At 36.1% G+C, this 15,119-nt stretch overlaps 1 protein-coding gene across 3 annotated transcripts in view; it reads left to right on the forward strand.

Annotated features, from left to right (window-relative positions):
- LOC109438846 (tubulin-specific chaperone cofactor E-like protein) overlaps nucleotides 1-15,119 on the forward strand; it is a 179,170-nt gene that overhangs the window by 26,815 nt on the left and 137,236 nt on the right. For all 3 annotated transcript variants that reach the window (XM_074321534.1, XM_074321532.1, XM_019718964.2), the window contains 4 exons: nucleotides 1,245-1,394; nucleotides 3,304-3,443; nucleotides 10,505-10,686; nucleotides 11,972-12,228. In XM_074321534.1, coding sequence (XP_074177635.1) covers nucleotides 1,262-1,394; nucleotides 3,304-3,443; nucleotides 10,505-10,686; nucleotides 11,972-12,228 — 712 coding nt within the window. In that variant the 5' untranslated portion in view covers nucleotides 1,245-1,261. The remainder of the gene's footprint in view (nucleotides 1-1,244; nucleotides 1,395-3,303; nucleotides 3,444-10,504; nucleotides 10,687-11,971; nucleotides 12,229-15,119) is intronic.

Genomic DNA, 15,119 nt, shown 5'->3' on the forward strand with positions numbered 1-15,119 from the left:
GTCTGAAGGTTCCTGAAGGCCTAGATGACTCACACAGTTGTTTTGACTCAGTCAGTGCTGGGATAGAGGACACAAGCAGACACTTGTCACTCTGCATGGATAGAAAGAACAAACTGTCTTGTGCTAAAACAGGCTATCCTTAAGCTCACAAATGAGGATCCTAACAGAGAGCAGCCCTATATTCTCAGGGTGACTTGTGATATACTCATTATGAAATGTATTCCATAGTCTAAAATGTTGGTAAATTGTACAAATAAAACTTTGGTTCAATAAATGGACAGGTGTTTGTACTGGTTCGTACTGGCACAAAAACAGACACATAGATCAATGGAACAGAATAGAGAGCCCAGAAATAAACCCATACCTAAATGGTCAATTCATTTATGACAAAAGAGATAAGAACATAAAATGGGGAAAAGACAGTCTCTTCAATGAATGGTATTGGGAAAACTGGACAGATACATGCAAAAGAATGAAACGAGACCGCTTTCTTACACCATATACAAAAATAAACTCAAAATGGATTAGAGACTTAAATGTAAGACTTGAAACCATAAACCTCCTAGAAGAAAATATAACTAGTGAACTCTTTGATACGGGTCTTAGCAGTATTTTTTTTTATATATATGTCTTCTTGGACAAGGGCAACAAAAGCAGTAATAAATAACTCAGGCAAAGAGCAATACCTGGACTCTCTTTTAAGGATGATTTCTAGCAGCCACCATAGAATATTTCTATTTCATCAACTAGAACTGAGTCATGTACTCATTCCTAAATAAAAGTAGCTATGTGTACAGTTAAAAATTCTTTGACCAAGAAAGAAGATGTGAATGGATTTCGAGGGACAAATATGGAAGGATTCATTCACACTCTTTAGTCTAATTTTTAGTCCATACCGTCCTGTTTAGTCCTTTTTCCTTTTCCTTACCACATGAACCTTACGCACCAGCCAAGAGTCTTCTTGTTATCCTTGGTTGGAAATGATTGCCTCCTCTTCTAAATCTCGTAGTACTTTAAATCTATATTGTAAGTATCATGTGCTGAACTGTCACTTGTCTACATAGTCTACATATGTAGCTTTCTTAAGTTACAAAGTCTCACCATAGTATAAATCCTTGGGGGCAGTTGACCATGTCTTATATGTTTGCAATCCCTAGTCTAGTTCCTTATAAATAATTGATTCTCAATAACTATCTCTTGTATCAGTAAATAAATAATCTTGATGATTTCTTGCTTTCTTGTAGAATTTTAGGAAAGGAAGATGGATCAACCTAGTGGAAGGAGTTTTATGCAAGTATTATGTGAGAAATATAGTCCTGAAAACTTTCCTTACCGCCGTGGTCCTGGGATGGGCGTCCATGTCCCAGCCACACCTCAGGGCTCTCCTATGAAAGGTAAAAAAGGTGGGACTTAAAACATTTATTTACTGGAGCTTTCCTAGGACATTAAATCAGAATGTTGCCTTTTTTGCAAATAATTTCCTTTATTTTGAATTATGAGTTAAATAGTCTTTCTCCCTTGCTATGATTTCAGTTTTTTGAAAAACCTAAAAGGACTTGTTTTCCTCCAGATTGACCAAAAGGCATTTTAGTTGCACTTGTAGAGCAAGAACAATATTGAATGATAATATTTCAAATACATATTCTTTCAAGGAATTCGGAGGGTGCAAGATACTATTAGGTTGGTGCAAAACTAATTGCGGTTTAAAAGGTTAAAAATAATTGCCAAAACGGCAATTACTTTTGTACCAACCTAATACAAGACTGGTCTGTGCCCTCAACAAGCTTACAGCCTAATTGGATTACAAGATACTCACATTTACAAAGATATAATACAAGGTAGTTTGTGTTGAGCCAAATGAATGGCACAATGATTGGGGAAGAAGTTTAAAAGAATTAATTTACATGATCTGAAAACAGTTCAAAGCTATGACACTCGAACTAACGCTTTAAGAATGAAATGACAGAAATACAGTTTGGAGAATATCATCATCATCATCATCATCATCATAAAAGGACAAGACCCAGATGCATTCATTAAAAAAAAAAAATGTAAAGACGTTTTAGGAGACGGATTATGATACAAGCAAAGATCTACAACTAGAAATGTGCAGGTTGGGTTTTCTGCTTGCATTTCAGTTTAATATTGTAAGTAATAGTTCTTAGAATTCGTTTTTCGTAATTATGGAAGATTAATATTGAACAGTGTTTTAGTTCCTATATCCAAAGGCTGCTGTGCATTTGTTATGTCTATCTTATCACTTATCATAATACAACTGTCTTATCACTCCATATACTCTGCAATGGCACAAAGAAATGGACTACTTACTTGGTCATTATTTTTCAGGATCCATTTCCATTTTGAGAAATTTGATACTGAAAAGTAGTAAGTTGAAAAATCATATAGTTTGAGGCCTCCACTAATAACTTATTACCTTTGTGAGTCCTTGTTTTATAACAAATAGGGAAAGAATGGTTGAATTCTCATATTTATCCTTTTTATTAGAGATACAATGTGATTGACACATGTTTTTTAATTAGGCAATAGTTTGACTACCCCAGTTTGATCAAATCCATTGAATAGTTTAAGACTCTGAAACACCTTCATTTCAATTTTATTTTTTTTAAAGTTTAATTTTTGTAACAGACAAATTCTATGAGTATGAAACAGGAATGATTGATGGACAAGTATGAAAGAAAGAGATATAAATATTTAAATGTATCCACTTAAGCAAGGAAGAGTTCTTGAATGATAAAAACTTGAAGAACAGAAGTGGTTTAGCAGACTATCTAAAGGTTTGAAATAATTTTCGAAGGCAGCAAAAGGTGAAAATACACACCATACAGAGATAAAAGAGCTATCTAGAATGATACTTTTGAACTAAATTTCAGAAAAGAAAGAATTAAGGCCAATAGGAAGACAGCAGGTAGTCCAGACGTGAATCACATCCATCTAGTAGTGTTCAGATGACAATGGCTTGTGTGGTGGCTCTGTTGTCAGTAGTTGGGATAAAGATTCCTGCCTGGAGGCCAAGTCTGCAGGACTTTCTTCGTGGTACTGGTGCAGTATTTCTCATCTCCTCCTGGTTTATTTCATCTCCTGGTTCAGTTTTGAACCAAACTATTGCCTAGTGCATATTTGGCTGGCTCCACTTAGAATTCAGAACGCTTGGTTCCCATCATATCCTGTGTTTTCCAGGTCCTTGTGTGATTTCACACAATTTGATTTGATTACTGGGGGCTAAACGTGTGTAGACAAGAATTAGGCTGACCTAGAAAGTGTTTTGTTTACCCTGTGATTCAGATCGCCTCAACCTCCCAAGCGTACTGGTGTTGAACAGCTGTGGAATAACCTGTGCTGGAGACGAAAAAGAAATTGCTGCTTTCTGTGCTCATGTGTCGGAACTCGATCTTTCTGACAACAAACTCGAAGACTGGCATGAGGTAAAGTTTCTGTATGGCTGCATTTTGGTGAAATATAACAATAACCATTGTATTAATTATAGTAAGTCTGCTGAATTCTGGTTCTCACTTGAGATTCTTGTTTTCTGTATGTCTCAAGATAAATAACTGACTGCTTCAACTGTTCCTATGGTGATTTTCAGTTAACTTTGTTATTGCTAATTTGTTATTGATTAATGTAAAAAGCACTGAGGAACTTTATTCCAGGCATCAAGAGCTTAATAAGACTACAGAGGTGTAGACTGCCAATAATGCGTTAAATTTTCTACTGTTTCACCAATTTATACATCCAATGCTTATTCTCTACTACTGCTTCAACATTTATTACTATAATTTGACATAAAACTTGCTTGAGGTTGATATACTAAGATTATAAAAATATTCTTTTTTCTTTTTTTTTTAAATTAAATTTATTGGGGTGACAATTGTTAGTAAAATTACATAGATTTCAGGTGTACAATTCTGTATTACATCATCTATAAATCCCATTGTGTGTTCATCACCCAGAGTCAGTTCTCCTTCCATCACCATATATTCGAATAAAAATATTCTTGTGACTGAAATTTATTCCAAATATTTAGAACTTATTAAGTCTCTTTGGTGGTTTGACATAACTGATGTCTTGACCTCAGAGTAACACTAGACCAAGTACATAAATAAAAATATTACAATAGTCTTTCTTATTAATATATATAATATAACCTATCTGATTATAACATTACCTGAATAGAAGCTATCCTTAAGAATAAGGAAAAAATAGTTTTTCCTGCTTCATTTGTTCTCCTGCCTTAATTTAGGCTCTTACTTCTTGCTTGGACTATTGGAAAAGTTTGCTAATGGGTTTTCCTGCTTTGGTTTTATTCTGCTTCCTCTAAGCTATCCTCTACAATACTTCAAGACTCCTGTTAATAAATGACATATGATCATGACACTCTGAAATCCTTTAGTCGGCGTTTCACTATCTAGAAACTAAGGTCTGAGCTCTCTATGCGTAGTCCTCTATCATATGGCCCTTTGCTATTTCTAGAGCTTTATCTCCATCTTTAGCCACATACTTTTTCTTGCAGCTCACGATAAACTCTTGACATGAAAAGCTTACTTGCTTTTATTCATTCTCAATCTATTGCTCTCTTTCACCTCTTGTCTGCTTACTCAGCCACTTCCTATGTCTCTTTCAAGACTTGGCCCGTTCCTCTGTGAAGCTTTCCCTGGCTCTCACTCAGGCAGAGTCAGATGATCCCAGCACTTGTATAACGCTGCTGTGAAAGGATTTATCACAATGTAGTGCAATCACTTGCTTACTTGACAGTTGTCTTACTGGATAAACCATGAGTTTATTCAAAAGGAGAGATTTTTGTCTTTTTTGTCATCAGCACCCAGAATGCTAGGCGCTCAAGGTTTGTCGAACGCATTATGAATAAATGGTTGTATCTTAAGGATTGATGAAGACCACTTGCTCCAGCTTTTCCTGTGATGTTAAGAAATTAACTTAATTTTAATGCTTCATTTTGCTCATTTACAGGATAGGGCTGCTGATAAAATAATCATTAAGGCATTCTGTAGATGTTAAATGCTACACAACTTCCTTCTTTAAGAAAAATCTTAAACCTTGTTTTGTTAACCTAGTTTTCTTCAGCTTTTCTTATATTTATTGATTTATTTCATTGTCATGTTTAACCCGGTAACTTATACTCCCAATTATATTTCCTATTTTTATTAAGATGTTTATCAGAATTCTTTGAGATGCATGTCACTTGATTTCTGTGTGACATGTTAATATATAAAGATTCGTTGGGCTATTCCAAGAAACAATCTCTATTTATACATGCATTTATTGATTGATTTACTTGTCTAAACATCTAGTTTAGTTCACTGTTCAACAAATTACAATCTGTTCCTTCTTTGTCTTTTGAGATGCTTAACTGACATGCATGCTCTGTCCATACTGCACAGATGCTGAAAGAACTCCCATCTCCATGATTCCCTCAGCAGTCCTACTGCTGAACCTCTGGTGAGATATTTTTTGACCTGCATGGGTGACAAGTCAGACCCAGTATTCCTCTGAATCATTTCAACTCCTATGTTCACAGGCTGATTCCCCTACATTTGTTTCTTTGGAAGTGTAACATTTCACAAAGGTGTTGTGCTTTGTGCTTTGACCACATACATATGCTTTTGCTAACTGGTGGGAACACTTTACCAGTGATGGAGTTGCTACCTCAGAAGAACGATTTATGTCAGGATGGATCAGAACACAGTTAACAGTAGGTAATTTAGCCTTTTCTCTGCTTAGACAAAGGTCTACATTAAATATTTTCCAGGCCATATTGACTTACATAGGCAGAGGGTCACATGTTTATTTCTGCTGTGCTCAGTTTGTATATTCCTTTATGTGCTCTACTCGTATAGTCTGTTTTCAGGCAGTTTTCGAGTGTAAACATTTGTTACTGCTACCCTTCAGGTTTCCATTTGCCAATTTATTTTTGTTTTCATCATTCCTTTATATTTTGTCTTTATTAGCCTTAACTATAGTTGATCCCAATCTTCCAGAATATATATCAAAACACAGAGAGATGGGAGAAATACTGACAACCAAAGAATATTGATTTTTAGGATTGATTAAACGCTTTGCTAGGCTACAAATGCCTCATAGATTACAGTTTTAAGACATTACATTTCAACCCCATTGCAACCCTTATATCTGATTACCAAAAAGATCATTTGTCCTTGCCATTAGCTAAGATTTATTCAGCCAGTATTTGATATAGCAGTATGGAATAGAATAATATCATTTGTTCTTTTAGTGTTTTGCATGATCACTAATACTATGAGAAACTTCTTTTGTGGTTTAAACTACTGGCTGATGTATGTCCAGAGACTAATGTAAATATGAGTAAGAAGTGTAATATTTAGGGGGGAAGCAAAGATTTGGATGCTTTTTTTTTTAGCTTTTGACTTGAATTGTTGGCTAAATAGATTTTTGTCTGATCTTTCCCAAGGTATCTCCTTTTTTCTCCCTTTCTTATCAAAACCATTTTATAAAAGAAATTAAACCAAGCAGTTGAATCAGCTACTCAGGTGAGGTGAGAATAGCTTGGGTATAAATTACAGATTGTTGTCTTACAATGCTTTCCCCATTTTTCTTAAAACTGTAGTTTCTTCCTTTTTAGAAGCCAGAGTGGAGGGCCCCTATTAAATCATAGAATTCTGGAGACTTAAAAGGAGATCTAAGTTCATCTCCATGTTTCTACACATGAGTATACTCAAGTCATTCCAGCTTGAGCAGTATTTTTAATTTTTAGAATTCAAAAAGAAAAGTCAATATACTGCCCTAGAAACTCACCGAATGTTTGTCAATCTTTGTTATTAGGACCTTTTTCTATGCTAAGTAAATTTACCTGTGTAATGAGTATTATATTTTCCAGAATCTTATCATTAAGGTTACCTTAAAATACTTAATAATTTTAGCCTTTTAAAGAAAATATTTATTTCTAACATATGTTATTTTTTTCCAGCTTGAATTAGACTATGGTCCAATTTTATCTTTTTAGGATATTCTGAGGTGAATGAGTCATTATTCTAAATCTTTATTCTCACCGGACAGTAATGTAGATGCAGACTATTAAGAAGATTATATCAACACCTGTTAGCCTTGGGAATTCTCCCAGAAATTGCTTCCAAAACCCTTAAATTATCCATTTCTTGAGTATTTTCCTCAAAAATAAATAAGGAGGGATAGTTAGCAAAGGGTTTATGTTTTATTTAACTGGGGCCGCGCTATAATTAACAGTTATTCTTCAGCTGTAGTTAAAGCACAATTCTTCTTCATCTTTTTTTGCCCTTAAAACAGATGAGCATAGCTGGTCATCATGTTCTCTATGGAAGTGCTTCATATCATTAGTATTCAGGTGGTAGAATGCAGTAGGGAATTGGTCCCTGTGTGGACTATTTAGTTGTGTTGTGGCCACATCTAACTCCACATCCTAGCCATATATCACACAAACGCTTGGTTACAAAAGAGATCAAGCAGGAGAATGTTTTATTTGTAATAGCTCATTTCTTCATTTGTAAAATGAAGATAAAAATGGCAGCACTTCAAAGGTTTAGTGTGTAAGACAGATGAAATAATATATGTGAGGAACATTCCCTCTGACATCTCTGAACCTTCTTAGAATGAATCTACTTCTCACCGATTTTAGAGCTCCTGAACTGTACAGTACACAGTAAATCTGATGTGAAGTACACATTACTTTTTCTTCGTACCCATAGGTATCAACACTGGATACCTTTTTGACATTACCTGTGGAGCTCTGAAAAGAAACAGGTATCCAAGTCCCACCTATGAAGCTTGTCCCACTTGTGAAGCTTCTGGTTTAATAGCTTAAGGTGGATCCTGGGATCCTGAAATTCTGCCAATGATTTTAACTGTGACATATTTAAATAAAAGCAAATATGATATGACATATAGCCAGGGTTGAGATATTGGTTCATGCTATACTTACCATATTAGTAATAGTTACATTTATTGAATGATTTTGTGCTATTAATTTACTCAACAAACATTAAGTGCCCACTATGCAGTAGTGAACTAGGTAAGTACTATCCATGCTTTCATAGAATTTACATTCTGTTGGGGAATAGGTAAGGAAACAAGTTTCTAAAAGATGTACCAATGACTATTTTAAGTGCTTTGCATATGTATCTCATTTAATTCTACCAACAATCCTGTGAGGTAGATGGGTACTATTTTCTCCATTTTACAAATGAGGAAACAGATTTGGAAAGGCTAACAAACTTGTCAAATCACACAGCTAGGAAGTATTGGAACCTGGTTTGAATCCAGGCTTTCTGACTCTAAAACCAATGCTAAATATTCTGTTGTACTCCTTTTCTCATAACTTTTAGTTACCACGTTGTCTGGCTGATGCTTAATACGTTTACTGGGCTTCTAGCCTTTATTGCATACTACTTTAAGTCTGATTCTTCATATGTTTCTAGTTATATTTATAATTTACTAATTTTGGTACAGTGGTCCACGCTTATCCATGGGGGATAAATTCCAAGACCCCCAGTGGATGTCTGAAACCACTGATAGTACCAAACCCTGTAATTACTATGTTTTTTCTTGTACATACACTTACGACTTCTCTTTGGCATACCCAAATTGCCAGCATCATTGCTCTTGTGCTTTTGGCTCTTGTGCATCATTAAGTAAAAGACGGTTACTTGAACACAAGCACTGTGATGATAGCACAGCATTTGGTCTGACAACCAAGATGGCTACCAAGTGACTAATGGATGGGGAGAGGTGTATATACAGCATGGATGCTGGACAAAGGGACAATTCATGTCCTGAGTGGGAAAGAGTAAGTAAGACAACGCGAGATTTCATCACTCACAATGGTGCGCAAAAACTGCACCATTAAAACGTGACTTGGGGGTGGCTGGATGGCTCAGTTGGTTAGAGCACAAGCTCTGAACAACAAGGTTGCCAGTTTGATGCCCACATGGGCCAGTGACCTGTGCCCTCCACAACTTGATTGAAGACAACGAGCTGCCACTGAGCTGCCGGAGGGGTGGCCGGATGGCTCAGTTGGTTAGAGCACAAGCTCTCAGCAAGGTTGCCGGTTCAATTCCCTCATGGTATGGTGTACTGTGCCCCGTGCAACTAAAGATTGAAAACGGTGACTGGACTTGGAGCTGAGCTGTGCCCTCCACAACTAGGTTGAAGGACAGTGACTTGGAGTTGATGGGCCCTAGAGAAACACACTGTTCCCCAGTATAAAAAAATTAAAATAAACAAAACATATGACTTGTTTATTTCTGGAATTTTCCATTTAATATTTGACTGCGGGTAACTGAAACCGTGGAAAGCAAAACTGCGAGTAAAGGGGACTACTGTATATTGGAAAGAACAGTGGCTCTGCTTTTTAAATACTAGATTTGGCTTTTGTGACCCGGAGACCTTAGTTAAATTATTTAGCATCTCTGAGATTCAGTTTCTTCATTTATTATAATGAAAATAGTATTTGTCATCTTGCACGTTGTTTTGAGAATGTAGTGAAATAAGCTGTATCAAAGACACTAGTACTATGCAGAGCAAATACAGAGGGTGCCAAATATATATATATATATATATATATGTATATATATATATATGTGTGTATATATGTATATACATATATATACACATTTTAAAAAAGGAAAACTATTAAAATTGTAATACTTAATATATACTGATAACAGAAGATGAATACAAGTCACATTTGATTTCTGCAATTCCAAAAGGTGTTCAAAGTGGTTACCATCAGTATCCAGACACTTCTGATTACAGCAAACTACTGCTTGACCAAAGTGTCCACTTGTATACGTTTTTTTGGCACCCCAGTAGTTAAGGTCAGTAATGCTCAGTTTCCTTTTTAAAAATTTTTTTGTCTACCAGTTTGCTAGTGAAATCATTAAATTGATGATATTTTCTCTTTCATTATATAGTTATGGATGCTTTGCTATTTTTCAGTCAAAATATTTTAAAGTTTAGTACATCTTTGAGCCAAGCTGAAACTTTTCTGATTGTGACTGTGTAGTCAATTTTGAACACTGAATTGTTACTTTGTGGTCTTCAATAAACCTTTAATTAGCTTTAATGTTGTACTGGAAGGAAGAGATATTCAAAGAGGATTACATGACCCAGTCTCAGCTCTTTGGAAACTTGTGTCCTAAAATGTCATCTAAACTATCTTTTCTCCATTTATCAAAGAGAATATCGTATAGAACAGAATCAAAAACCTTGCCAAAAGCAATGTGGGAAATCTTTCTTTTGTACCATTGCTTTTCATTTATGATACTCTTTTGTAGAAAGAGATTAAGTTATTTGCCAAGGTTTGTTGAAATTACTTATGCCCCTCTGTGGGTACTGTCACTAAATAGGACTCCCTAATGTGAATGGCCCTTTGCCTGGAGACCCACTCAGTCTTTCTTGAGCATGATTGCTATTTAAAAGCTCTGATTACTGCCTGATATGCTTTTCTTTTTTTTCTCCCTAGGTCAGTAAAATTGTGTCAAATGTTCCCCAGTTGGAGTTTCTAAACCTGAGTTCCAACCCTCTGAGTTTGTCGGTTTTAGAAAGAACATATGCTGGGTCCTTCTCTGGGGTTCGCAAACTTGTCCTCAACAACAGCAAAGCTTCCTGGGAGACAGTCCACATGATACTGCAGGAGTTACCAGAGTAAGCCCGAGAGCATGATGGAGAGGGGGCTGTGTTGCCGTCTGTGTTAGTACATAGAGTTACTGCTGATCTCCCATCTCAGAAACACTAGAACTGCAGATTGAATGGAGACAGGTTAGAAAAATGAAAATGAAGCAATTACAATGCGGGTGTGAGGGTAATCTAGGAGCATTTTTATTGGAATACTTGTTCAGTGTTGAGTAGCACCAAGACACAGGATACGTCATCCTTTGGCCAGAAAATATCCCTGAGAAGCACTTATCATTTCTAGATCAACCCAACCTTTCTCCATTTTAATCTTCTGATTACCTGATTTCAGAATTTTGCCTCAGTGCTTTTCTTTGGCGGCGGGGGGTGGGGGGGAATCACAGTATCTCTAAAATATGTTAACACCGAGATGATTAATTGCGTAGCTGGCCTGATTGAAAAATGACCTGGTATTCTTTTCAATAATCAAGAAATTCTACTTCTGTCAGTTTAGAAATGCTTTGTTATGTTTGTTTGTATCTATCTTTGAATATGCATATAAGGGTTCAAAGGAAGTAGTTGAAAGAAATATATGAAGCTATAGTTTCTTTGTGTAAATATGGAAATTATCAAAGCTTTTCAGAACCTGGTTTCACCCCACTTATTCCATCTTAGTTTCTCACTATCACTATAATGAAATTGGTTTCCTCACAGCATGCAACATCTAGCATGGCATAGAGTAAGCTTTTAAATATTAGTTCCACTTACTAACCATATCACCTTTGATAAATTAACCTCTTTGAGCTGCTTTCTTGTCTATAAAATGGGCACAATTATATCTACCTTGCAGAAGTAGAAGTCCAGCCTATAAAGCACATGGCACAAGGCCTGACACAGGGTAGGAATTCAATAAATGGTAGTTATTTCTATTTCTAAACATTTGTTCATGTTGTTTCTGGAATTTTATTCTATTTCCTCTCAACTTATGCAAGTCTTCCCCTCCTTCAAGGCCATGCATCCTTTCCTGATTATTCCAACTGCAGTTTCAATTCCATTTTTATATGAACTATTGTACTTAACAGTTAGTACTACACATAATTAATTTAGTACTGGGTTATATCATTCTCTGCTGTTTAGGGTTTTTCTTCCCAGCTATATTTTAAGCTTCAGAAAGACATCTTTATATTTTCTCTACAACGCCAGCAGAGTCTTACACATAGTAGGCAGTTATTGATTTCTTGAATTAATGAAAATACGTAGGTGCAAAGTAGAAACTTAACTGCTTTAAACAATAAATATTTCCTTTTTTTCTCTGCAGTTTGGAGGAGCTCTTCCTGTGCCTTAATGACTATGAAACAGTGTCTTGTCCTTCTGTTTGCTGTCATTCTCTTAAGCTACTACATATAACAGACAATAACCTCCAAGACTGGACTGAAATACGAAAGTTAGGAGTTATGTTTCCTTCACTGGATACACTCGTCTTGGCCAACAATCATTTGAATGCTATTGAGGAGCCTGAGGATTCATTGGCCAGGTTGTTTCCTAATCTGCGATCCATCAGCCTCCACAAGTCAGGTGAGGTACAGGCTTGTTCTCATCTACATGCAAATTGATCTTAGCTTATGTGTGAAATACAGTGAAAGTATATTTCTTTTCGTCATAGCTGTGCCTTCTTATAGGATGTATTTTCAACAGTGACATGCAGATGCCTGTTAGCTAAATTTAAGGTATTCATTTTCATAAATCAAGAGACATAGCATTATATTAGCTGTTTATATTTTATATATTAAAGGAGTTAAATTAATGAATTGTATAGTAAAAGGCAGAGTAAAAAGAATATAAGGAATTACACACTAGACCATTTTGCCTGGATTTAGGTTGTTAGGGAATCCCAAAATGCTCACTTTTCTTTTCTAGTGTTTATATATAACTGATTACCCGTTTGTTGACATCTAATTCTGTATATCACAGGAGTGAATATTTTTAGCCTATTTTTAGAAATTAATAAATTTTATTTTCAGAGAAGTTTTAGATTTATGGCAAAATTGAGCAGAAAGTACAGAAAATTCCCACATACTCCCTGCCCCCCCACAGTCTCCCCTGCCATCAACATCCCAGCACCAAAGTGATCCATTTGTTACAATTGAACGTACGCTGATTCTTCCTTATCACCCAAAGTCCGTAGCTTACATTAGGGTTCATGCTTCGTGTTGTCCATTTTATGGGTTTGGAAAATTTATAATGACAGGTACATACCACTGTAGTATCATACGTACTAATTTCACTGCTCTAACAATCCTTTGCACTCTGCCTATTCATCCCTCCCTCCCTCCCCAATCCCTGGTAACCACTGATCTTTTTACTGTCCATAGTTTTTTGTTGTTGTTGTTTTAATTTTTGTATTTTTTGTTATATAAGACAACAACATAGTTCAAAAACCAACCATATGAAAAATATACATTAAAAAGTGATTCCATCTATATATCCATCTACACACTATTTTCCTCTTGTAGGTAACTTGGTTCTTATATATCTTTCCTGTGTTACTTTAATACAGATAGTTTATATTTCTATAAAAATTATTATTTTCCCTCCTTACATAAAAAGATAGCATATTAAACACAGTGCTTTGCATCTTATGTTTTCTCAACTATATTTTGCAGGTATTGCCATATCAGAACATCTTTTTTAAGTTGCGGAGAAAGAATCTCACTGAGTAGACATATTCATGTTTATTAAATCAGTCTCCTGTAGATGGATTGTTTTCAGTCTTTTATTACAAAGCATATTGCAATCAATAACCTTCTTCACAGGCTCAACACAGTGTGTTCAGCATCTGAATTTTTGTGTGTCTGCATGAGAAATGATCTCAATGTACTTTTTTTTTTTTTTAAGTAATTGCAGTTTTTCCAATTTTTTTTTGTTGTTGTTGGGAAATATTGGGGAACAGTGTGCCCTTCCAGGGCCCATCAGCTCCAAGTCGTTGTCCTTCAGTCTAGTTGTAGAGGGCGTAGCTCAGCTCCAAGTCCAGTCGCTGCTTTCAGTCTTTAGTTGTAGCGGGCACAGCCCACCATCCCATGTGGAAATTGAACCGGCAACCTTGTTGTTTAGAGCTCACGCTCTAACCAACTGAGCCATCCTGCCACCCCTCTGGCAGCTCAGTGGTAGCTCGTTGTCTTCAATCTAGTTGTGGAGGGCACAGTCCACTGGCCCGTGTGGGAATCGAACTGGCAACCTTGTTGAGAGCTCACACTCTAACCAACTGAGCCATCCGGCTGCCCCTCAGTGTACTTTCAATTGACAGTTTTCTTATTATGAAATTGACCATATTTTCACATGCTAAAAGAGATGTATTTCTTTGTCTACGTACTATTTATTCATGTCCTTTGCCCATGTTTCTCTTAGAATGTTAGTCTTTTCTTGATTCCTAAGTGTTCTTTCTATTTTAGAAAAATTCACCCTTTGTCTATATGAGTTGCACATATTTCCCCCCATTTGTCATTTGTTGTTTGAATTTTTTATTTTGGTTGGGTTTTTTGTTTGTTTGTTTTTCCAACTGGATCTCTTTTGGTAGTTACTACCTATCTTTAGCTGCAGATCCTGGCCTTCTCTGGTATGGTAGATCCCAGATTTGTCCTGTATCTCCAGACTGCATTTTGCCACCAGAGTAATGTCATGGAGTTGATTCTGTTCCACTGTCCATAGTGCCAGGAGCACATACATTCCCTGCAGACACACAAGATAGGCTGACAGAGGTCAAATATCTGGACTCATCTGGCCAGGGCAAAGTCCCCAATAATGCAGAAGATATCATGCAAAGTGTCAAGCAAGGTTTCTTGGCCCTTCCTAGGTTAAAATACTGCTTTAGGTCCTCAAAACCATTGAGCATACCAAAACATGGTTAAGTAGAAGCTGAAATGTTCCTAACGTTTAAGGATAGTTTGGGTAACCTTCCCTCCGTCAGTATACTAAAAGAAGGGGAGGGGTACTACCAAAGAGATTCTACTGTGTCCATAGTTTTGCCTTTTCCAGAATGTTACAGAGTTGGAATCACGTAGTATGTAGCCTTTTAAGACTCATTTCTTTCACTTAATAATATGCATTTAAGTTTCCTTCATGTCTTGATAGCTTATTTCTTTTTAGCACTGAATAATATTCCATTGTTTGGATGTACCACAGTTTATCCTTTCACATACTAAAGTACATCTTGGTTGCTTCCAAGTTTTGGCAGTTATTGATAAAGCTGCTGTAAACCTCTGTGTGCAGGTTTTTGTGTAGACATAATTTTTCAGTTCATTTGGTTGAATACCAAGGAGTGCAATTTCTGGATCATATGGTAAGAGTATGTTTAGTTTTGTAAGAAACTGCCAAACTATCTTCCAAAGTGGCTGTACCATTTTGCATTCCCACCAGAAATCAATGAGAGTTCCTGTTGCTTCACATCCTTGCCAGCATTTGGTGTTGTC

Source organism: Rhinolophus sinicus, linkage group LG16, assembly GCF_036562045.2.
Source record: "Rhinolophus sinicus isolate RSC01 linkage group LG16, ASM3656204v1, whole genome shotgun sequence".
Classification (NCBI taxonomy): domain Eukaryota; kingdom Metazoa; phylum Chordata; class Mammalia; order Chiroptera; family Rhinolophidae; genus Rhinolophus; species Rhinolophus sinicus.